The sequence below is a fragment of the Schistocerca gregaria genome, chromosome 4, assembly GCF_023897955.1.
Source record: "Schistocerca gregaria isolate iqSchGreg1 chromosome 4, iqSchGreg1.2, whole genome shotgun sequence".
Lineage (NCBI taxonomy): Eukaryota > Metazoa > Arthropoda > Insecta > Orthoptera > Acrididae > Schistocerca > Schistocerca gregaria.
This window is the reverse complement of record NC_064923.1, coordinates 775,367,200-775,392,093: the sequence shown is the minus strand read 5'-3', so window position 1 is coordinate 775,392,093 and position 24,894 is coordinate 775,367,200. Positions and strand designations below refer to the sequence as shown.

The 24,894-nt window shown below is 43.6% G+C and overlaps 1 protein-coding gene across 1 annotated transcript in view; it reads left to right on the top strand.

Moving 5' to 3' along the window:
- Window positions 1-24,894, top strand: part of LOC126267932 (discoidin domain-containing receptor 2-like) — a 737,095-nt gene that overhangs the window by 476,952 nt on the left and 235,249 nt on the right. The window contains exons 6-7 of the mRNA XM_049973242.1: window positions 19,994-20,242; window positions 23,787-23,920. Coding sequence (XP_049829199.1) covers window positions 19,994-20,242; window positions 23,787-23,920 — 383 coding nt within the window. The remainder of the gene's footprint in view (window positions 1-19,993; window positions 20,243-23,786; window positions 23,921-24,894) is intronic.

Sequence of the window (24,894 nt, the reverse complement as noted above, 5' to 3'; positions counted from 1 at the left end):
TTCTCTGGATAGCGTAGGCGATAATACCTCTCATGTTCTTTCCTGCGTTGTTCCACAGTGCTCACTGTTTGTCCAGTGTACTTCTGGCCACACTCACAAGGTGTTTCGTAGACTCAAGGTGTTCTGAGACCTACTGCGTCTTTAACTGGTCTCAGTAATTGACGTATTTTCATTGGGGGCCGGAAGATTGATTTGATCTTGTGTCTTTTCAATAGGCGGCTCATCTTGCCCGACACAGAGCCACAGAATGGCAGCAAAGCAAGTTTCTTTCCCTGCTATTTTGTGAGTAAAGTAGAGCCACGTGTTGATCAGTAACTCTAAGATCATCAGTCTTAAATGCGAATGTGCGTGAGATTATAACGTCTCGTCTTCACAATATTTTTCAATATAGCAACTTTTCTTTATGTTCAACCCACGTGGGGTGTACTTTGTGAGACCAATACCACGTGCTTATACAATTGTTTGACCCATCAGGTTAATAGTAAGACGATAGTAACCAGTTCGAGGGTTTTCTTTTGTAAATTGCTTTTCGATCTAATTTATTTTAATTATCAAAGTTATTGTGGAGTTACGCTCTTTGTGTAAAACAAGTTGACCAAGTGAAGCATGTGGTGTAATCATCAAAGTAGCCCTCAGATATTCTTTTCGGGAAGATTTCACAGAGAGTTAGTTGGAATTTAGTATACCAGTGTGTGGTAATTAAATGATGGACAGGACTGGGCTACGAACGTAACTTCGTTGGGTGAAAATTGAATCGGTTGGTTGTGGTTAATTTCCTCTTGCATATGTTTCAACGTTCTTCGTGTGTTATTTTATGAATGCAGTGTTGTATGCAGTTTCCCAATCTTGGCTTCATATTTGATGTGTTCCGTAAGATTACAGTCTCACATTTTCACAATCCTAAATAAGGCACCAGTTTAGTTATGAATCAAGTTTAATATGCTGAAATTTCAATGATCAGTGTTAAAATAAATTTCCAAATATAAACTGATTTATTTCTTTTTATTTAAATTCTCTTTTATATATGTACATATCACCGGTTGTCGTATGACTATTAAATGATTATAATTAATGTTAGTCTGGTTGGGAATTTGGTAAGCTAGATTGGATACCTGGTGAAACAGTTGCGCAGTAATGTAAGGTTAACTTCCCCACATAGCTCACAGCTTTTATCGTCTTGAATATCTGCACCGCTTACACCTCAAATTAATGCAACAACATTACAAGATGTTATTTTAATAAATATGTTGTAATGTCGTAGTTTTGCCTTTTGAAATATATGTATGTTTTGTAACATCTTGTATGGTTTTTGTCATTTTGGAATTCTTTCTTTGTTTTCTTACCGATTCAGTTCTGCCGTTTCAATAATTTTTGTTAGATTCTTGTATTTATCTACTTGGAAGATTTTGCCGAATTCAGCAATTGAAGGCTGAATGCTGAATCGTAATCTAATCCCTTGCATATAGTGCGTCTACTCATAAGAAATTTTGAGCACAGTTTTTACCACTATTTCATTTGATTTCTTTGCAAATCAGACTCCTGCTAATCTTTTACTGAAGGTGATTTCTGTCCCTTCCATAAATGCCAAACAATAAAAGCTGATTTTACTTGGAAATCTTGAACCACTATTTAAAAATGTTGTTACATTTTTCAATTTCCAGATCACTTTTCCCACAACTTAACCGAACACTAGTGGTGGTATACCATCCATTTGTATGATCATTGGTATCAACAAACCCATTTATTACTGAATCGCTTATAAGCATAGATAGCGCAATTTTAAAAAACAAGTTCAGATAAATGTACTTAGGGTCTGTGAAGAGCTGCGAAGAGGGCTCTTAATTACAGCTAGGTGTTCGTTAAGAGGCAGACCAGGATGGATCTCAGTTCTCAGTCCAGACATTCACTGCGCTCAGTTTCACTACTGGTCATTAGAATTAGCTGGCCGCGGTGGTCTAGCGGTTCTAGGCGCTCTGTCCGGAACCGTGCGACTGCTACGGTCGCAGGTTCGAATCCTGCCTCGGGCATGGATGTGTGTAATGTCCTTAGGTTAGTTAGGTTTAAGTAGTTCTAAGTTCTAGGGGACTGATGACTACAGCAGTTAAGACCCATAGTGCTCAGAGCCATTTGAACCATTTGAACCATTAAAATTACTACATTAAGGAGAAATGCTGATGATAAACGGGTATTCATTGGACAAATATATTATACTAGAACTGACATGTGATTACATTTTCAAACAATTTGGGTGCATAGATCCTGAGAAATCAGTACCCAGAACAACCACCTCTGGCCGTAATAACGGCCTTGATACGCCTGGGCATTGAGTTAAACAGAGCTTGGATGGCGGCTACAGCTTCAACACGATACCACAGTTCATCAAAAGTAGTCACTGGCGTATTGTGACGAGACGAGACAGTGGCTCCGCCACCACTGACAGGACGTTTCAGTTGGTGAGAGATCTGGAGAATGTGCTGGCCAGGGCAGCAGTCGACCATTTTCTGTATCCAGAAAGGCCCGTACAGGACCTGCAACATGCGGTCGTGCATTATCCCGCTGAAATGTAGGGTTACCAGGGATCGAATGAAGGGTAGAGATACGGGTTTTAACACATCTGAAATGTAACGTCCACTGTTCGAACTGACGTCAATGCGAACACGAGGTGACCGAGACGTGTAACCAATGGCACCCCATACCATCACTCCGGGTGATACGCCAGTATGGCGATGACGAATACACGCTTCCAATGTGCGTTCACCGCGATGTCGCCAAACACCGATGCGACCATCACGATGCTGTAAACAGAACCTGGAATCATCCGAAAAAATTACGTTTTGCCTTTCGAATATCCAGTTTCGTCGTTGAGTACACCATCGCAGGCGCTTCTGTCTCTGATGCAGCGTCAAGGGTAATCGCAGCCATGTTTTCCGAGCTGAAACTCCATGCTGCTGCAAACGTCGTCGAACTGTTCATACAGATGGTCGTTGTGTTGCAAACGTCCCCATCTGTTGATTCAGGGATCGCGACGTGACTGCATGATCCGTTACAGCCATGCGGATGAGGTGCCTGTCATATCGATTGCTAGTGATACGAGGCCGTTGGGATCCGGCACGGCGTTCCGTATTACCCTCCTGAACCCACCGACTCCATATTCTGCTAACAGTCATTGGATCTCGACCAACGAGAGTGACAATGTCGCGATACGACAAACCGCAATCGCGATAGGCTACAATCCGAATTAATCAAAGTTGGAATCGTGATGATAGGCATTTCTCCTGCTTACACGAGGCATCACAACAATGTTTCACCAGGCAACGCCGGCCAACTGCTGTTTTTGCTTGAGATATCGGTTGGAAATCTTCGTGGTGTAGCAATTTTAATGGCCAGTAGAGTATTAATATCTATAATGTGACTTGTTTTGCTGTATTACTTGAGAGAGAGGAGAAATATGGAAGATCTCCCCATCAACCCGTCCTGTAGAAAGGCCGGATGAGCCACTGTTCAGAAGTAAGTTACAAGTCATACAGAGAGTGCGTGCTGACTGTAAAATTATACGTAACAGGCTGCTGGCACGTGCTTTCCCTGCGGACGAGAGGTGTTAACCGCATGGATTTGGGTTCCAGTTCAGTTAGCACGGCTCTGACGAGCTTCAGCACGAGTCACGTGTCTCTCCTATTTTGTTCCAGGCGCTGCGCTGGTCTGCTAGCGCACTAGGTGCAACGACAACGGATGCCGTTCCTGTCATGCACCAGCTCCTGAGGCAATAGTATCAGAGAGTGGTGGAAAAATGTAGGGAGCAGTCGACTGAGGAAGGGGGAAAAAACAGGGTATATTGTGTGGCGACACTCCACTCCCAACCACACGTGCGTAAGCCTTTCAATATACCTTTTTTGGGTAAATAAACAGTAAATATTGGGAAGACTCAAACTGATGTGCTGAATGTTCTCAAAGTCTGATTGACGTTATCGGAGAAAGCACAGTATGTAGATTTCGTTGTTAATGGCGGCATTCAAACAAGGTGTCTGTAGCGGGTCACATCAACCAGTCTTTTACGTGTTTACTTATCTACTGCTTGGCTGCAATTTGCGGACCAAACTTAAACGATTAATAGATTTAAGTCACGGTTGTAGTAAACCAACGACTTACAGTAGAAGATAGACTGAAGGAGAAAGAGAAATGTATATTTACAGCTTTTGTCAGTATTGACTAAAAGATGCTGCTCGAAATTCTGAAGATAGCAGGGATGAAATACATCAGCGTAACGTTATATAACACTTCCACAGATATCGCATTGCACTTGTAATTGTGGAAAGTTATGAAGGCGATGCAGTGATTGGAAAGAGAGAGAAAGACAGGGTCGTAACCTAATAGGCGATCTTATTCAATCTGTACATTGAGCAGGCAGTAAAGCGCGCCAAGGAGAAATTTGTAAACGGACGAAACAAAAACTCTGAAATTTACCGATGGCATTGTAATTTAGTCAGGCAGCAAAGGAATTAAGAAAGCAGTTGAATGAAATAGAGAGGTTTTTAAAAACTGGTTATATGATAAACATCAACAAAAGTAAAACAAGGATAATGGAATGTAGTCGAATAAAATCGGGTGATGCTGACGCAGTTAGATTAGGAGAGGAGACACTGACAGTATGTGATGAATTTTGCTGTGTGGGCAGCAAAATAATTGATGGCTGATGTAGAGCGGTATAAAATGACAGTAACAAGAAATGCATTTCCGAGAAATACAAATTTTATAATGTCGAATAAAAAAATTAGGTGTTACAAAACCTTTTGTGAAGGTATTAGTCTGACGTGTAGCAGCGTACATAAGTGAACGTAGACGATAAACGATTCAGACAAGATAAGAATAGAACGTTTTGAAATTTTGCACTACATAAAAATGTTGAATAGTAGATAAGTACATTGAATAACTAATGAGGAGGTACTAAACTGAAGTGGAGAGAATAGAAATTTATGGCACAACTTGACCAAAAGCCGGGAACGGTTTATAAGGACTGCCCTGTGCCACCAAGGAATCATCAGTTTGGTGAAAAAGAGAGGTGCAAAAGGTATAAACTGTAGAAGATCAAGGCTTGAATTCAGAGCAGGTTGAAAGTTACGAAGGTTGTAGCAATTACGCAGGCATGAATAGACTTGCAGAGGATGGCCTAGCTTGGAGAGTGGCATCGAACTCATCTTCGGAGTGACAGCCACAACACTGTGAACTTCACAAACAGAGCATTCCCTAATCATATAAGGACACCGTAACTAGCTTCATACGCTTTTTCTGCAATTTGGTCAATTTTGTTGTTAAAGTACTGACCAAGCCTGTTGACCAGGCGAAATACAGGATGTAATGGGTATAACTACAGATTGTTTTTATGTGGTACCCTAGTATGTTCACCCATCAATGTGTTGATTATTTTTTCTTTGCGTCGAACGGCCTATTCATAGACACGTCACAAACATTACGACCTGATGTTTTCTGGATGGCTGTAAGTGCGACATCTTGTGGACTACGCCTGTCAGTATAGACCAACAGTTTTGCGCCTTCATGTCCAGACTTCAACATTTGACATGCTACTCAGTGGGAAATAAGCATTAACTGTTTTCTGTTGGAGATATTAACCAACCTAAAAACATAATACTCTTAATAGCTATAATTGTTAGTGTGCAAATGAAGTAAATGCTGATTTAGTATTGTCCAGCACCCTGTGCTCAGTCACCGATAGAAATATGTACACTTATACACGTTACATCCCGTATAGAAAACCCTATTTATAGTCTGGCAGAAGGAAGAAGACAGATAATTTTTCACAGCCTCAGCTGGAAATATGGGTGAGTCAAATGAAAATATTAAATATTTTTTTTTAATATTATTTATTGTGCAGAAGAGGTACAAAGCTGTATCACGTTTCAACATAATCTCCCCCCACGCTCAATGCAAGTCCTACAGCGCTTACAAAGTGCAAAAATTCCTGTACAAAAAAAATTCTTTTGGTAGTCCGCGCTACCATTCATGCACTGCATGGCTACCTCACGGAACTTCTTTCCTCCCATTGCGTTTTTGAGTGGTCCAAACATATGGAAATCACTTGGGGGCAAGGTCTGGTGAGTATGGTGGATGAGGAAGACACTCAAAATGCAGGTCTATGATTCTTGCAACTGTGTACGGGCAGTGTGGGGCCATGCATTGTCATGTTGCAAAAGGCCACCTGCTGAGAGCAATCCACGTCGCTTTGATTTGATTGCAGGCCGTGGATGATTTTTTAGGAGATCTGTGTATGATGCACTGGTGACAGTGGTCCTTCTAGGCATGTAGTGCTCCAAAATAACGCCTGTTTCGTCCCAAAAGACAGTCAGCATAACCTTCCCTGCTGAAGTTTCTGTTCGAAACTTCTTTCCTTTTGGTGATGAGCAATGGCGCCATTCCTTGCTCGCTCTTTTCTGTACCTGTTGGTGGAAGTGAACTCAGGTTTCGTCCCCAGTAACGATTCTTGCAAGGAACCTATCACCTTCTCGTTCAAAGCTCCGAAGAAATTCTTCACAAGCATGAACACGTCGTTCTCTCATTTCAGGAGTCAGCTGCCGTGGCACCCATCTTGCAAACACTATGTGAAACTGGAGCACATCATGCACAATGTGGTGTGCTGACCCATGACTAATCTGTAAACTTGCTGCAATGTCATTCAGTGTCACTCGGTGATTTTCCTTCACTATGGTTTCAACTGCTTCAATGTTCTGTGGACTCACAACTCGTTGCGCCTGACCTGGATGAGAACCATCTTCCACTGAAGTCACACCACTTGCGAATTTACTACTCAATTCGTAGACTTGCTGCTGTGACAAACATGCATCACAGCACTGAACCTTCATTCGTCGATGAATTTCAATAAGTTTCACACTTTGATTACGCAAAAAGCGAATAACAGAAAGCTGTTCTTCCCTGGTCTAAGTCGCAAGTGGGGCGGCCATCTTTAAACTGATACTGCGACGGTATGTGTGCATCTGCACCATGCTGCCACCTACAGGCCATTCTGCACCCTCTTTGTAGCACGCATGCCAATTTACAGGATGTTGTTGTTGTGGTCTTCAGTCCTGAGGCTGGTTTGATGCAGCTCTCCATGCTACTCTATCCTGTGAAAGCTTCTTCATCTCCCAATACGTACTGCAGCCTACATCCTTCTGAATCTGTTTAGTGTATTCATCTCTTGGTCTCCCTCTACGATTTTTACCCTCCAATACTAAATTTGTGATCCCTTCATGCCTCAGAACGTGTCCTACCAACCGATCCCTTCTTCTTGTCAAATTGTGCGACAAACTCCTCTTCTACCCAATCCTCTTCAATACTTCCTCATTAGTTACGTGATCTACCCATCTAATCTTCAGCATTCTTCTGTAGCACCACATTTCGAAAGCTTCTATTCTCTTCTTGTCCAAACTATTTATCGTCCATGTTTCACTTCCAATACATGGCTACACTCCATACAAATACTTTCAGAAACGACTTCCTGACATTTAAATCTATACTCGATGTTAACAAATTTTTCTTCTTTAGAGACGCTTTCCTTTCTATTGCCAGTCTACATTTTATATCCTCTCTACTTAGACCATCATCAGTTACTTTTCTCCCCAAATAGCAAAACTCCTTTACTACTTTAAGTGTCTCATTTCCTAGTCTAATTCCCTCAGCATCACTCGACTTAAGTCGACTACATTCCATTATCCTTGTTTTGCTTTTGTTGATGTTCATCTTATATCTTCCTTTCAAGACACTGTCCATTCCGTTCAACTGGTCTTCCAAGTCCTTTGCTTTCTCTGACAGAAGTACGTCTTCGGCGAACCTTAAAGTTTTTATATCTTCTCCATGGATTTTAATACCTACTCCGAATTTTTCTTTTGTTTCCTTTACTGCTTGCTCAATATACAGATTGAATAACATCGGGGAGAGGCTGCAACCCTGTCTCACTCCCTTCGCAACCACTGCTTCCCTTTCATTTCACTCGACTCTTATAACTGCCATCTGGTTTCTCTAAAATTGTATATAGCCTTTCGCTCCCTGTATTTTACCCGTGCCACCTTCAGAATTTGAAAGAGATTATTCCAGTCAACATTGTCAAAAGCTTTCTCCAAGCCTACAAGTTCTAGAAACGTAGGTTGGCCTTTTCTTAATCTAGCTTCTAAGATAAGTCGTAGGGTCAGTATTGCCTCACGTGTTCCAATATTTCTACGGAATCCAATCTGATCTTCCCCGAGGTCAGCTTCTACTAGTTTTTCCATTCGTCTGTACAGAATTCGTGTTAGTATTTTGCAGCCGTGACTTATTAAACTAACAGTTCGGTAATTTTCACATCTGTCAACACCTGCTTTCTTTGGGATTGGAATTATATTCTTCTAGAAGTCTGAGGGTATTTGGCCTGTCTCATACCTCACCAGATGGTAGAGTTGTGTCAGGACTGGCTCTCCCAAGGTTGTCAGTAGTTCTAATGGAATGTCGTCTATTCCCAGGGCCTTGTTTCGACTTAGGTCTTTCAGTGCTCTATCAAATTCTTCATGCAGTATCGTATCTCCCATTTCATCTTCATCTACATCCTCTTCCATTTCCATAATATTGTCCTCAAGAACATCGCTCTTGTATAGTCCCTCTGTATACTCCTTCCACCTTTCTGCTTTCCTTTCTTTGCTTAGAACTGGGTTTCCATCTGAGCCCTAGATATTCACCTGACCAAAAGTCTTGTTCCTCCTGCCACCGAACTTCGCTAATTCACACTATTTCTAACTTTAACCTATCCATTTCCCTTTTTAAATTTTGTAACCGACCTGCCCGATTAAGGGATCTGGAATTCCACGCCCCGATCCGTAGAACGCCAGTTTTCTCTCTCCTGATAACGACGTCCTCCTGAGTAGTCCCCTTCCGGAGATCAGAATCTTTGCGAAATTTCGATTTGTTATTAAAAATTTAAGGTTTCCATTTGACCCACCCTCGTAATATGCTTCTTGAACAAATTATTTTCCAATCCCGTACGGCCATTTTGATTGGCCACACACGCGCTCGTTCCACATAAGCTCTTGCCTATAGCACCGCACAGCTCCAGTGGACGGCCAGAATGCAGCGAAGTGAGGGGATGGTGAACGGGGGGGTGGGGGGGGGGGGGGTTGGCTAAAAGGGGAGAGCGGGCGAAATACGGCGGGCGGGGCGCGCGGCTCCGTATAAAAAGTGTTTGCCCTCCACAAGTGCTCATTAGCGGAGCCTATTATTTGGGAATTAGTCGAATGTAAAGTAGCTCATTAAATAGTTGGCTAAAGAAGAGCGTAATTCGGCGTCCTCTGGGGCCTTTTGCTGGGCGCGCGTGCCATTGTCTGCACAAAGTAATACGCTGTGCACACAGCAGCACAGCGCAGATGACCCGGAATTCCTGAAACGGCTATTGTACTTTTCCGCGGTGTATTTTTCACGTCCGTTAAGTACCCTGGTTCGCTTAAAGCGACTAACTGTCTTAGTCAAAATTTACTTCGTAGCCATTTCACAAAAAGAAACCATTATTAGACTGCCATTGTGAAACAATTCCCTTCATAAAACCGAGTAATTTCAATCACGAACACTCATTAAATTTGAAACTGCCAATATCGCTAAAATCGTTTATTCGTATATGATGATGATCGGTTTGTGCGGCGCTCAACTGCGAGTTTATCAGCATCCGTACAAATTCCAAACCTTTGTTCGGTCGAAAATCGCCACTTCCATGAAATATGATGAAATGTTGAGGACAACAGAAACACCCAGTCGAGGCAGGTGAAAATCCCTGACCCTCCCGGGAATCGAACCCGGGACCCAGTGCTCGGGAAGCGAGAACGCGACCTCGAGACCACGAGCTGTGGACGTTTATTCGTACAGATTATCATCTTCGGCAACTCTGTTACAATCTTCATATCTGCAAAATATGGGAACGTAAAGGCTGGGATACAGCAGCTAACGTAACAGCACACATAATTATGTCCAAGATTTGCAATACCTGAAAGAACAACATACCTCTATCTACATCATTACACAAGCTTCTCCGTCATTGAAACTTCCTGGCAGATTAAATCTGTGTTCCGGACCGAGAACTCGGGACCTTTGCCTTTCGCGGGCAAGTGCTCTACCAACTGAGCTACCCAAGCACGACTCACACCCCGTCCTCACAGCCTTACTTCTGCCAGTATCTCGTCTCCTACCTTCCAAACTTTACAGAAGCTCTCCATTCTTTCAGGGCGTTAGTTGTGCTTCGGTAGCTCAGTTGGTAGAGCACTTGCCCGCGAAAGGCAAAGGTCCCGAGTTCCAGTTTCGGTCCAGCAGACAGTTTTAATCTGCCAGGAAGTTTCATATCAGCGCACACCCCGCTGCAGAGTGAAAATCTCATTCTGGGTTGTACAATATATGTCCATGTCGGTATTTTACAACTGACAGAACCCAACGTAACCATTCATAGTGATACGTAAGTTCATCAGATGGCGCAGTGGTAGTACGAATCGATATTACCATATCACGTTGGATTGAGAGGCGTAGCTTCTATTCCATAGAATCGCATATGCCTAAATTGTGGTCATCCATGTCTTAATCCAGGGTGAGATGCTATTATCGATTCGTACTACCATTGCGCCATATACATCTATCACTAAGAATGGTTACCCTGGCATCTATCAGGTCCAAAGGGGTCATGAATCTGAGCACTCGTAATCGGCACAATAACATGTGTGTACATAGCTGTTATTCTGAAAGTGACTTGCCACCTGCTAGTATAGCTCACGATACCAACATGGACATTAGTTGTACAGCAACACTTACTGTACTGAAGGAGGAGATTGTGTAATGATGTAAACATAGGCACGTTGTTATTCCATGTATTGCAAATCGTGGATACGTGTGCTGTTACATTAGTTGCTGCACCCTAGCATTTTGGGCTCCATCTATTGCAGATCCGAACATGGCCACAGAGAATTGCCGAAAACGGAATTTTATACTGGCGTCCAAAATTAAAGTAACAAGCATCCCGGGTTCGAGTCCTGGTCGGGGCACACATTTTCAACTGTCCCCGTTGATGTATATCAACACCTATCGGCAGGTTAAGGTCTTCATTTAATTATCATTTCATCGTTCCCGGTCGTCGGGTCGCGTGTCGAGCAAGTCAGATTGGTATGCCACCGTTGCATACGCATATAAGGTGTGTTCAAAACAGAAGGTACGCAACAACACCGTGGGTATAAACTACATCTTTACTCAAAATTAAACGCCACAGCCCTGAGTACAACTATCCGATCCTCATTAGCGGAATGATTCGATTTCCCAGAATTCCCGTTGCTGTGACAGGAGCCTGTTCTCCACGGTGTTTCTCAGTTCATAGTCCGAGTTAAAGCGATTCCCTCTGACCTTTTTTCTAGCGGTCCAAACACATGGAAGTCGCAGAGCGGTGTGTCTGGGTCGTAGGGCGGACTCTCCAGCTTGGCCATTACACTTTAGTGGTTTTCAGACTCGTTCGGATATTATGTAGCCTTGCGATATGCTAAGTCATCTTTGACGGAACCCAGAGTTCCTGCTGTCTTCTGTGGAGGGCAAAAATTACTTTAACTTTATTCTCACCTACCTTGGCGACGTGTGGACGAGCGTTATAGTGGAGTAGCATCATTCCCTCCATGAGCAACCCACACCTTTCACTCTCGACGGACTTGCATAGGCTACGGTGGGTCTCCCAGTACACGTCGCTGTTGACGATTTTTTCCGTGTCGAGGGACTGGATGAATATCGGACGTCGGAAAAAAACGGTAAGCACCACATTGCCTTGTGAGAGCACAGCTGTGAATTTATTGGAGGCAGGTGACGACACGTGCTTCCATTGCTCGAAAGCCTCAATACATTATCCCAAAGCGGCATATGCAAATTTCAAACCGGTTGGTTGTTTCGTACCTTTCCACTTGAACACTCCTTATAGATTAGGAGCAAGGCCTAACCAGATAATAAGAATTTTATTACATTACACATTAGATGCATTCCTATCTGTGAATATCTTCAACTATCAGCTGTAGGTTGGAGTGATGACAATGAAAATTTGTGTCGGACCAGGACGCGAACCCGGATTTCCCGCTTATCGCGAGCGGTCGCCTTACCATTTGGCTATCCGTGCAAGACTCACTGCCAGACCAAAACTTCTTCTGTGCGTCATCAACCACGAGCCTACAAACTGTACATCCATGATATACAGGGTGTTACAAAAAGATACGGCCAAACTTTCAGGAAACATTCCTCACACAGAAATAAAGAAAAGATGTTACGGGGACATGTGTCCGGAAACGCTTCATCTCCATGTTAGAGCTCATTTTGGTTTCGTCAGTATGTACTGCACTTCCTCGATTCACCGCCAGTTGCCACAATTGAAGGAAGGTAATGTTGACTTCGGTGCTTGTGTTGCCATGTGACTCATTGCTCTACAGTACTAACATCAAGCACATCAGTACGTAGCATCAACAGGTTAGTGTTCATCACGAACGTGGTTTTAAAGTCAGTGCAATGTTTACAAATTCGGAGTGGCAGATGCCCATTTGATGTATGGATTAGCACGGGGCAATAGCAGTCGCGCGGTACGTTTGTATCGAGAAAGATTTCCAGAACGAAGATGTCCCGACAGGTAGACGTTCGAAGCAATTGATCGGCGTCTTAGGGAGCACTGAACATTCCAGCCTATGACTCGCGACTTGGGAAGACCCAGAACGACGAGGACACCTGCAATGGACGAGGCAATGCTGCCCGCAGTTGACGATAACCCTAATGTCAGCGTCAGAGAAGTTGCTGCTGTACAAGGTAACGTTGACCACGTCACTGTATGGAGAGTGCTACGGGAGAACCAGTTGTTTCCGTACCATGTACAGCGTGTGCAGGCACTATCAGCAGCTTATTGGCCTGTACCGATACAATTCTGCGAATGGTTCATCCAACAATGTGTCAATCCTCATTTCAGTGCAAAGGTTCTCTTCATGGATGAGGCCTCCAACGAGATCAAATTGTAAATTTTTACCATCAACATGTGTGGGCTGACGAGAATCCGCAGGCAATTGTGCAATCACGTCATCAACACAGATTTTCTGTGAACGTTTGGGCAGGCATTATTGGTGATGTCTCGATTGGGCCCCATGTTCTTCCACCTACGCTCTGTGGAGCACGTTATCATGATTTCATACGGGATACTCTACCTGTGCTCCTAGAACATCTGCCTTTACAAATACAACACAACATGTGGTTCATGCGTGATGGAGCTCCTGCACATTTCAGTCGAAGTGTTCGTACGCTTCTCAACAACAGATTCGGTGACCGACGGATTGACAGAGGCGGACCAATTCCATGGCCTCCACGCTCTCCTGATCTTAACCCTCTTGACTTTCATTTATGGGGGCATTTGAAAGCTCTTGTCTACGCAACCCTGGTACCAAATGTAGAGACTCTTCGTGCTCGTATTGTGGACGGCTGTGATAGAATAAGCCATTCTCCTGGGCTGCATCAGCACATCAGGGATTCAATGTGACGGAGGGTGGATGCATGTATCCTCGCTAACTGAGGACAATTTGAACATTTGCTGTAACAAAGTGTTTGAAGTCACGCTGGTATGTTCTGTTGCTGTGTGTTTCTATTCCATGATTAATGTGATTTGAAGAGAAGTAATAAAATGAGCTCTAAGATGGAAAGTAAGCGTTTCCGGACACGTGTCCACATAACATATTTTCTTTCTTTGTGTGTGAGGGATGTTTCCTGAAAGTTTGGCCGTACCTTTTTGTAACACCCTGTATATTCCCGTACAGGTGAGACATTTTGGTTGAAAGTCGCTTGCACGATGTTGGCGGATAAATACAGTACGATATTGCAGAGCCTATGTCATTCTGAATTACGATGCTAAGTTCCTTTAGACATGCACTGCTCACGTACAAACCATCGATGAGAAACCAAGTAACGTGTTGCAACAGTGCTGCAAGAGCTCCAGATCTCCGCAGCGTCCGCGCAGCTGTTACCTCGGCAGGATATCCTGGAACGGAAGACGCGGGCGCAATGTCCGGTCTGAGAACGCCATACGGGCTGACCGTGAGGAGAGGGGCAGGAGAAGGAAAACTGACGTAGACGAATGACAAGTAGTTATTACAGTGTTTCCCAATAACTGCGATGCTGTCTTGCCAGACAAGAAGCTCCAGGAATGATTAAAAAGAACTCTCTTTTACCCTTGACATAAGTGCCCTACGATGGCCAATTCATCGGGCGTTGAGAGCTGGGTGTACGTTCGGTGTTCTGTGGATGTTTTATGGACTGAACGAGTCGTCTGCGCGATTAACGAAAGCTGTTGGCAAGCGGGGTGCACTCAGCCTTTGTGAGGTAAACTGAGGAGTTAATTGAGAAGTAGCGGCTCCGGTCGCGTAAACTGACATACGGCTGGGAGAGCGGTGTGCTGACCACATGCCCCTCCATATCAGCATCCAGTGAAGCCTGTGGCCTGAGGACGACGCGGCGGCCTGTCGGTACCGTTGGCCTCCATGGCCTGTTCGGGCGGAGTTTAGTTTTCTAGACTCGTTATTCTGTTATGTAGCTTTGCGCTATATTAAGTCATCTTTGACGAAACCCAGAGTTCCTGCTGTCTTCTGTGAGGGCAAAAAACTCACTTTAACTTTGTTCTCACTGAGGAGCCGACCTGTTTTTGACACGACAGGGAAGCCTTAGATTTAAATCTGTCTGTCTTTTTATTCGTTACCTATGTCCACTGCTTTGACGCAGGACACTCTATATGATATGAAAGTGTATAAGTTCTAGCACTGACTTCATCATTGTGGGACCCGGTTGTGAAAGGAGCAGTCGAAATTTGTTTGACGATGCATTTCATTGCTAGAAACAGCAGTTTCAGTTTCAGAAAATGGTGCAGTCTTTAATAAACTCGGAAAGATGTCGCTACACTGCCGCTCTTAACGACTCACCAACATCCCAGTATGGACCAACCGATTAGCCATAGATGCAGTTCATGCATACTGTTTGCCGTCGTGTGATTTCTCTAAATTACTCCAGGCAAATGCTGGAATGGTTCATTTGAAAGGATACGGTCGATATCCTTCCTCATCCTTCAAGTAATCAGAGCTGGTGATGTGTGTCTAATGATCTCGATGTCAGTGGATCGTTAAATCCTGATGTTGCCCTGTTATCTTTTTCTTTGCCACCACTCAACGTCTCTGCCTCTTGTGTATTTGTGGTAGCATGCGCAGTACCGCAGACCATGTCTTTAAAAGGACGGAGCGAATCCTGTAGCCTTATTCTGAGAATAACTGAAACGCTTTCGGCCGAAAGAACAAAGAGAATAAAATTAATACTGATGAACTCACTAAAGTTAAAGGATCACATACTGCTCCTCGAAAAGATGAAAACCCACATTCAGCATTTATGCTTGTTCCCATTACACTTTTATTCTCAGTCTGGATTTCATTCAGCACCTCTTTCCTTGCTTCCAAAAGTTGAAATAACTTGCATCCCAGCCTAACATTATCAGTCACATTTTCTTTTATTTGTTTATCGCTGATCTTTTTAGGATTTCGAGCGAGTTATGTCACCTTTGATGAATGCAGTTCCTCAACACTCATAAGTCATGAAGGATGTCTGTTGATCCTTCGTTCTTCATTGCTCATCGGAAGGACACAAATTTTTGTGGAGTACCTCATTTCTAAAGTGGAACTACTGTTCTCTCAGGGTATCTTCAAATATTGTTACTGTGTTCTTTTGCACGTTTCTTAGCCTCCAACATACAATCGTATAACATCAATCTGAACGTCTTGTTTTGGTGCCCTCTACTCTCTGAAAGCAGTGTTAGGTTTTAATAATGAACCTGTCAATAATGTGACGACACACTCCAGCTTTTGACTGAGAAAGAGGAATCAATTCAAAAGTATAGAAAACACACTATTTAGAAAAAACTTTACACTTGAACTGTTCTTCATTCACGTACTACGGATTATTTCACCTGCTGATTTATATTAGAGTGAAACTTAAACGGTTTTAGATCACTGGTAATCCTAAAGCTGTGCTCAAGACACCATTTATTTTGATGTTCAGTGGGCGAATGAAACACTCTTTGACATTTCAATGTGAAAAATCCACGCTAGCAACACCAGACAAAGTTTCTAATTGGATGTGCTCTCCAATATATCTGTCAGATAAAGTCAGGGACACTACGTAGGTAATACGAAGGTGGACATTGGTGCAAAGTGCTTGTAGATGTTCGTGTGCTGAGTGTTGACCGTTGGTGTTGCGGTAATGGGTTCGATGCAGGAGCCGTCGCAAGCGGCTTTGTTGGCGCCAGGAGAGAAAAGCTTGAGTGTTATCCAGTGCCCACGATAGTACCCAGTTTGAGAGATGATGCAGCTCAGGGAAAAGTGGTTCGTAGACATGAAGGGGAGTTCCTCTGTGCTGCTTTTAGCTGATGGAACTTTCAGCAATGACGATGCTGTTTGTCCGCAGCTCGTGGTCACGCGGTAGCGTTCTCGCTTCCAGCGCCAGGGTTCCCGGGTTCGATTCCCGGCGAGGTCAGGGATTTTCTCTTCCTCGTGATGCTCAGAGCCATTTGAACCATTTTGTGACGATGCTGTTTCATGCAGTCTGCACGAAATCGTACCTAATAAATAATAATCGACTCTGAAATGTATCTGGAAGATGAGGCTGCTACTCACCTGACAATTCGAAAGATTTTCTCACAAAACTTGTCTAGGGAGGAGCATTTCTTTTTACTGTCATGGTTCGACAAATGAGGATAGTGCTTCAAATACACTCGACCACAACCTTCTTACTCTGAACTTCAATGAAGCTGTCGATGAGCACAGTCACCGACAGTAAGGTGGTAACTCCCTGCAGCCTGTTACAACTTAACGCATTTGTTAGTTGACGCTTAACGTGCGTCAAGTTGCCAGCTACGGCAGTCAGTAAGTTCTTCTCTTGCTATTGACAGCACTTTCCCATATTTTCTGGTTACTTGCTTCCACCCACAGCACTGCTGCAACTTAGGAACGAGCACATGTTCCGCCTGGACCCTTATTAGATTTATTCACTTACTATCGCAGTTCGGGCTATTGTGTCATTGTCAAGTAACAGATCATTATGGTGTGCGTCAGTAGATGTTCATTATTGTTAAGAAGACATTGTTCTCGTATATATCATATTTATATATTTCATTTGATGAATTTGGAAACAGGATTCGTAGTCGTATGTACGAAAGGCTACAATGATTTCTGTCGATTTCATATAAACACTGCGCTCTTCCTCACTGTGAGGGCACCAGGTGTGACGTTTGGCCCGATGACTGTGTCCACCGAACAGCAGTGAATATGTGTTGACGTACTTCATAATCGACATTTATTTGAGATTAGTGCAATAGCTGAAATGACGATCCTAAGTAAGAAAATTCAATGGCAGTCTGAGCAGTAAATTATGGCAATAATAATAATGATTATTATTATTAATCTTTCATCATTTTTGCGGGATATGATAACACAGTCTGAAGAGGTACATATTAACACGCAAACAAATTTTCGGACATATTATGTTCAGATAACAATTAAAATCTTATTTTGTAACTCAGATCCCATCATTTCTATTGTGAAACACGCATGCAGGCGCGCGCGCTCGCACACACACACACACACACACACACACACACACACACACACACAAACAAACAAACAAAGTAAGAGCCCCCGGAATATCAGACAAGTTGTGTGGATGGATTGAAGAGTTTATAACAAACAGAACACAGCATGTTGTTCTCAATGGAGTGACGTCTACAGACGTTAAGTATCTCTGGCGTGCCACAGGGGAGTGTTATGGGACCATTGCTTTTCACGATATATATATATATAAATCACCAAGTAGGTAGTGTCGGAAGTTCCATGCGGCTTTTCGCGGATGATGCTGTAGTATACAGAGAAGTTGCAGCATTAGAAAATTGCAGCGAAATGCAGAAAGGTCTGCAGCGGATAGGCACTTGCTGCAGGAAGTGGCAACTGACTCTTAACATAGACAAATGTAATGTATTGCGAATACATAAAAAGAAGGATCCTTTATCGTATGATTATATGATAGCGGAACAAACACTGGTAGCAGTTACATCTGCAAAATATCTGGGAGTATGCGTACGGGACAATTTGAAGTGGAATGATCATATAAAATTAATTGTTGGTGAGGCGGGTACCAAGTTTAATTCATTTGGAGAGTCCTTAGAAAATGTAGTCCATCAACAAAAGGGGTGGCTTACAAAACACTAGTTCGACCTATACTTGAGTGTTGCTCATCAGTGTGAGATCCGTACCAGGTCGGGTTGACGGAGGAGATACAGAAGATCCAAAGAAGAGCGGCGCCTTTCGTCACAGGTTATTTGGTAAGCGTGATAGCGTTAAGCAGATGTTTAGCAAACTCAAGTGGCAGACTGCAAGAGAGGCGCTGTGCATCGCGGCTTAGCTTGCTGTCCAGGCAGCATTTCTAGATGAGGTATCGATTATATTGCTTCCCCCTACTTATACCTCCCGAGGAGATCACGAATGTAAAATTAGAGAGATTCGAGCGCGCGCGGAGGCTTTCCGGCAGTCGTTCTTCCCGCGAACCATACGCGACTGGAACAGGAAAGGCAGGTAATGACAGTGGCACCTAAAGTGCCCTCGGCCACACACCATTGGGTGGCTTGCGTAGTATGAATGTAGATGTAGACACACACACACACACACACACACACACACACACACAGAGAGAGAGAGAGAGAGAGAGAGAGAGAGAGAGAGAGAGAGAGGGAGGGAGGGAGAGAGAGAGAGACATAGGCGTTGACTAACGTAATTAGAATCGTTGTTCGCCCTCCTGACTTCGACGCCTTTCTACGTGCTGGACGGCAAGCAATAATGAAAACAGAGCAGCTGCAGTTGAAACATTGTTTAATAAATATAAAGTACTAGATATTATCTTCTTTTTCACCCCGTTTTAAACATACGTAATCGTTTACTTTCTTTAGTTCAGAAGGCAATGCGTTGAAGACTATTTAATGCTCATAAGAATAGTTTCTTGAAATAGGTAGTTTCTGTGTAGTTTACTGTAAAAATCATTTATACTTCTAATTTCATAATTGTTAACCTACCTTCTTGATGCTGAATGTCCCTTGTGTGATTTAAGGCAGCACACACTTTTGCATTTATATAACCCTGGCGGATCAGTATTTTAAATTCATTCAAAATGTACCTGCATGATCCACTATCTATAGCCCCTTTCATTAGTCTCGTTGTTTATTTTTGAGTTTTAAGTGCTGTTTGGCAAACTTTACATTTCACACTATGTGCATTTGTGCACCAATCAGAAATTACTGTTTCACTGCTACAGCAGTCCCCGCTTAACAGTTTGTTCAGTAGTTCAGTTTTTTTTAGTTTATTAAATGATCATATTATGAACATGCTAGAAACGTCTTGTAAGATGTCTGTTCAGTGGTACAGCCCCCAATTGTAGAACTGTATTGCTTTTCGATTTTGTTCCTACATCTGTAAAGCTCATCTGTAACATTTTTCTTAACCACCACGCAAAGGTCTTTTTGCTTCTTCTCTTGGCAGAGAGCTTCTGCTGCCTCACTGATTCATGGAGGCCATCAAAGAGAATACTAGTGTTATCTGCAAAATGACGCTGTCTCTGCTACTGACGTGTGATTGTGGTGACCTATTTACAGAAATAAATTATAACAAAGGGCCTAATACAAAGCCTTGAGGTAATCCGTAACTAACTCTCCTGTTTCCTGACAAGTAGTTTTTGTTTTCGTTATGTATTTCCACCATCTGTTGCCTTGTTGAAAGCCAGTTGCAATTACCTCCATGGATACCGTATTTGTGTAGTTTGCTAGTGTTGTCTGAAACTTATAGCTCCATGTGAAGAGAAGTCAGATAACGAGTAGCTTTAATTAGAATATGTCGTGTGCTGATTGTGCGAGCAGAGGGCGTGTTGCGGTACTCGGCACCTGCGGGCGGCGGGAGCGGTCCCGGCGCGGAGGCGGCGTCGGCGTCGGCGTCGGCGGCGACGCTGCAGGACGGCAGCTACGACGGCCGGCGGGAGGCGGCCACCTGGCGCGGCGGCCTCGGCCAGCTGGTGGACGGCGTTCTGGGGGGCTGCGGGGGCGGCGGCGGCGGCGGGGGCGGCGCCATGCGCTCGGACCGCGCCGCCGAGGCAGGCGTCTGGTTCTCCGGTGAGTGGCGGCGCGCGCCTGCCGTGTCCGCCTGTGTACGACGCACACCAGTCTGTTTCTTGGAGCTCATTCTCGAACTCTCGTGTCGATGTGGGAGGCGTTAGCAAGTTTACAGGTGACACACATTTTCTCTCTAAAACATCATTACATACTGGCCATTCGCATAACAGGATTTTTCGAAAACTTAACATAAACAAATTTGTGTCATGTAATCCATCCACATGCTTCTTAATCTACCCACTGGGAATTAGCAAGCAGGATTTCGGTTTAATTATCTGGCAACCCCATTTATTCACAAGGGAGAGGGTTTAATATTTTTATGGTTGCATACTCGGCTGCTTTCTGTTCAAAAATAAGGTTATGTTGGGGGCAATGGAGGCTAGTTTGTTCGCTGTGCTACGTCCATGAATGCGAGCACTTTTTTATTATTAGTATTGTGCCATTTTGCTCATGGTGAACTTTGTAAGAGGTTAACGCAGTGTGCGGCCGTTGCTAACTTTCGAAACATTTGCCTAAATGAAGTTCCACGATAAAAATAGGATATTATCTTCACAGCACAGTTATGAGCAATAACTAGTTTCCGCCTTCATGTAAGATTACCTCAAAAAATCGTTCCATATGATCTCAATCAATGACAGTATGTAAAATAAGTTAATTTTATAATGCATTTATCATTAGACTCATGAATTACGCTTTCAAAAAATGTTGCTCAGCTAATGCATTCATCTGCCGGGTGACAAAAAAGTCAGTATAAGTTTGAAAACTGAATAAATGACGGAATAATGTAGATAGAGAGGTAAAAATTAACACACATGCTTGGAATGGCATAGGGTTTTATTAGAACCAAAAAAATACAAAAGTTCAAAAAATGTCCGACAGATGGCGCTTCACCTGATCAGAATAGCAATAATTAGCATAATAAAGTAAGACAAAGCAAAGATGATGTTCTTTACAGGAAATGCTCAATATGTCCACCATCATTCCTCAACAATAGCTGTAGTTGAGGAGCAATGTTGTGAACAGCACTGTAAAGCATGTCCGGAGTTATGGTGAGGCATTGGCGTTGAATGTTGACTTTCAGCATCCCTACAGAGTCTTCTGATAATTTCCGGGTATGCAGCCGGATCCCGTCGACATTTCAGAAGTCACATCCCTACAGATGTCGGTCGATCACGATACACTTGCGACTTCAGGTAACCCAAAACGTCTGGCGACCTGGGAGGCCAAGAATGATGAAAGTGGCGGCTGAGCACACCATCATCACCAAACTACGCGCGCAAGAGATCTTTCATGCGCCATGTGTCGGACATTTCATGTGTGTCAAATTTTACCTTTCTATCTACAATATTCCGTTGTTTATTAAGTTTTCAAATTTATACTGACTTTTTGAACACCCTGTATATGGGTTTTCCCATTCAAGTTCTGATCGACAGCATCACTCACAAATTTTTAACAATCGGTTTTATATCATTACTTTCCCATATGGTTTATTGCTATTGATGCCTTGTACATAATTTAATGAAACGTGTTCTTCCGAGTGATAGGCCATTTACTGAGAAGCAATAACAACACTTGTATCAAGTACACGAGTGGTCATAGAGCAGTGGGCTGGGAACAGCAACAGCAGTTATCTTTTTTTTGCCACTCAGAATCACATTCATTATGAGGGCTGTGTGACGTGTGGAACATCAGACACTGCTTCCTGTCAGCTTAATATCAAGTGAGCTACTCACTAATTGTACTTCAAACGCCATACCTCCAAACTATTAGAACCAGAAACTGTCTTGTCACTAGGTCCTGCCAAAGTTACTCTTATTCCGATAACAACGCAGTATTCTCCTAGACAAACTTAATTTTTATGAGATTGATGGTGTACTAAACCGGTGGATAATGCTGTATCTAACCGAAGGAATCCAGAAAGCTGTACTTAGTAATTCAATCAATGTAATCCGTCGACATTATTCTGACTGGGGAGAAACCACGTTCTGGGTTCCTCAAGACTCAATTTTAGGACCACTATTGTCCCTGATATGTGGGTTCCTCAAGGCTCAATCTTAGGTCCACTATTGTCTTTGATATGTGCAAATTATCTTCCACCTACGAGTAATATGCAACAAACAGAATTGGTTCTTTTCGTAGGTGAGTCTAGTATTGTCCGTCATCTGTACTCTGACTGATGCCCCTCCTCCCCCTCTCCATCGTCTGGACGTGGCTTTACCTTGGTTTCGTCAAGTGATGAAGACACTCACGACAGCACCCATTGAACACCCGAAAACACGTGCAGTTCCGAAATGCTCGTGCTTAACCACCAGACAATCATAATCTGCCCTCGGTCGAAGTCAGGTAAATCGCCCGCTTTCCCCATTTTAAACACGGACACCACACTCACTGATAATACAGTTTGCTCCAGATGGATGCAGACGTTGCTGTAGGCGCTGCAGTCTGGAAGCGCGAGACCGCTACAGTTGCAGGTTCAAATCCTGTCTCGGACATGAATGTGTGTGATGTCCTTAGGTTAGTTACACCAAGTTAGCAAAGTCTGATGTGAAGCAATGCTCTTACTGAACTGTGTGTTCCGTTATTATCTCGGTACTTGGTACCTGTTGCAGTTACGCTGCTAAGAATTAAGGACTTGGAGATCCTCGAGGTGTTTGTTATGTATAGATTTTAAGTACAAACACTGTATATTAAGAGCTACGCCAAACCTGATACTTTTACCACGCATAACATTTGTTTGATCTAACTAAAGGACTAGTCACACAACCTTTAATTTAATATGGTTTTCAATGTAAGTCATTGATCACGTGTGTCAATGTTCGCGTATTTCGACAGCTACTGACGAAGCGTTTTTGAATTTTTTAAATTTTTTCACTATTCCGCATCAAATAATTGAAAAGAGAGTGCTAACTGTTCATGTGATCATAGACCTTCTTTCGAAGCTTGCAGCACTGATAGACCCACTAATTGGTAAGTTTTCTTTCTTTGGCACTAAGTATGTGATTCTTTCGCAAGCGTATTTCAGTCAATAGACAAATGTATTTCAGAATGGAGAGACAGCCGTTGCAGATCTCATCTAAAATGATAAGTCAATTAGCCGATTTCATTACAATACTGACGTACACAAGTAATATGGTCGTCACCCTTTGTCATGAAGGTGTGCTTATGATAATGAAGAAGATTTGAGCAAAGTAAAATTTGATGGCGAGGGGCGGAAAGCAAGTAGAGGCAGAACAGGTATAAGACCAAGTGGCGCACGGGGCAAGAACACGGCCACTTTTGTGGCAGTTGTTCTCGGTGCATAACGTTCAATTTCAGTTTGCTCCAGATGGATACAGGCGTTGCTGTAAACACAACTTGCCAGCCGTGATTGTTACTCCTAATAACGGTGGCGGAATCAGCTGTCGAAAGCCCGAGAGTTTTGCTTGAAGTGACGGGGCTTCAAAAGCGAGCAGATTTTAGTCATATAGACTGGTTATTTGTAATTCTGAATGGTGACATTGTTACCTACGATATGTGGGATTAACTGGCGCTGTTGTGGTTTCAGACTGGCGGTGGGTGGGATGGAGCAACGCCAGCCTCGGCGGCCAGCCGCTGGAGCTGGAATTCGAACTGGAGACGCCGAGGGAGTTGGCGGCCACCCACCTTCACGTGCTGCACGCGCCGCAGCTGGGCGTCCAGGTGAGTTCCCCCTCCCTCCCTCCCTCCACCCTTCGCCAGCCGGAGTGGCCGAGCGGTTCTAGGCGCCTACAGTCTGGAACCACGTGACCGCTACGGCCGCAGGTTCGAATCCTGCCTCGGACATGGATGTGTATAGTGTCCTTAGGTTACTTAGGTTTAAGTAGTTCTAAGTTCTGGGGGACTGATGACCTCAGATGTTCAGTGCCATTTGAACCTCCACCCACCCCCCCCCTCCCCCGTTCCCACACCCCTCGACACCCTTTCGCCATGTGGCCGCTGGTGACCCTGTTAAACTGTGGTAACTCCAATCACAAAAGCTGACAACAACTGGAAAAGTAGTGAGCTGACCGCATGCCCCTCCACATCTGCATCCAGTGATAGCTATCGTCTAAGGACGACACGACAGTCGGTTGACATAGTTGGGCTTTGCAAGAACCCTCCATTCCTACTAATCCTCCAGAAATGTCTCAGTTTAGCCGGTGAGTCCGTAGATGGTGCTATAAGGGGTGTGCAGTATAACTGGCTACGGTTTCCCACCCGAGTTTTGCAATAAGTCAGTCGGTCTGTCGTTGAACTGGCTTAGTGAGCTGCCGCGTAGGAATTCTTCCTAACTCATGTGTGGAGATGCTCTCACAATTCTACGTCCCCCTGCAGAGCCACAGCAACGCCATCGGATACTGAAAGTGCAATACTGCTATGTTTTACGTAAGGTGATGAAGTTTTCTGTGCAAATAATTTTTACACAGTGTGCAAATTATTATGCATTTATTTAGGAAACACCGTTAAATAATCTTCTTCTCACTGATTATAACTTAAATATGAACGGTACGAGAGCGTGGGGTACCGCACGACTAGATTTTCAGGCATCCTGTCAGCGACTGCTGACTATGGCGCACGGTCAGCAACTTGAGGTATAGTTCGTATAAGATCGTACATCTTCTGTTATGCCAAAATTATTCAGTTATTTGTTTGTA